At 34.5% G+C, this 877-nt stretch overlaps 1 protein-coding gene across 3 annotated transcripts in view; it reads right to left on the bottom strand.

The window, feature by feature from the left end:
- LOC119581729 (zinc finger protein 318-like) overlaps positions 1–877 on the bottom strand; it is an 11,047-nt gene that overhangs the window by 3,072 nt on the left and 7,098 nt on the right. For all 3 annotated transcript variants that reach the window (XM_037929858.1, XM_037929859.1, XM_037929857.1), the window contains one exon: positions 700–778. In XM_037929858.1, coding sequence (XP_037785786.1) covers positions 700–778 — 79 coding nt within the window. The remainder of the gene's footprint in view (positions 1–699; positions 779–877) is intronic.

Genomic DNA, 877 nt, shown 5'->3' with positions numbered 1-877 from the left:
GAGGGTTTTTTTTTTCTTCTTACTACTGAGGATAGAGGCAGCAAGTCCTAGAACAACTCAAGGCCAAAAGTGCCTTTACACATGCACTAAACAAATTCTATGAGATTTCATCAAGTGTAATTTTTTTCTTTGTTTGATCTCTGCCTACACTGTAAGAAACCAATGTGGTGTGGTTATGACAATATGGTCAAATGTAAACCAAAAGAAAAAAGGAAAAGTGTATGTATGCCTTATTTTCAGGAAAAATGAAGTGTGCTAGGTTGGAATTTTTGACTGAGGAAGACAGGACGAGTTTCATAGACAGTGATAAGGATATATATGTTCCACTGTTTATAATTTCATCTTGTAATCATAATTCTCCAAAATGGGCTTTACTGAAAAAAGGTTTATGCTATTCAATTTCATAAGAGAAATATGCAATAATAAAAATATTGGTAGAAAAGGAATTTGAAATATACGTAATGAACAAATGAAGGAAAGCTGTATACAGCATCAATTTTATTGTGGGCAAGAAGGGGTGGGGGGGATTCCATCATCTTCAACAGGGCAAAAATTCCAGTTCGGGAACTAATAGGAAAAGCACATAAAAATGGGGGAGAAAAAAAATGTATAAAAAAGTATAATACTATCAAACTTGTATGAATTATTAAAAAACGAGACACTGGATGAAGGAGGTACAGAAAATAGACAACTGCAAACCTTCTGGTGATGCATCACTAACTCCGTCATTTTCTTTACATTCGTTCCCGGTAATTCTGCCTTGAGTTTGACTGCCATTCTGGGAAGAAAGGAAAAATATGGAGGGAAAAGATATACCGTGAGGCTTACTTATCTATTTGTAATTGAGTGACTTGAAACAAACACAAAATTTCCTGTC

Source organism: Penaeus monodon, chromosome 15, assembly GCF_015228065.2.
Source record: "Penaeus monodon isolate SGIC_2016 chromosome 15, NSTDA_Pmon_1, whole genome shotgun sequence".
NCBI lineage: Eukaryota > Metazoa > Arthropoda > Malacostraca > Decapoda > Penaeidae > Penaeus > Penaeus monodon.
The sequence above is the reverse complement of the archived record's forward strand: the minus strand, read 5'-3'. Positions and strand labels throughout refer to the sequence as shown.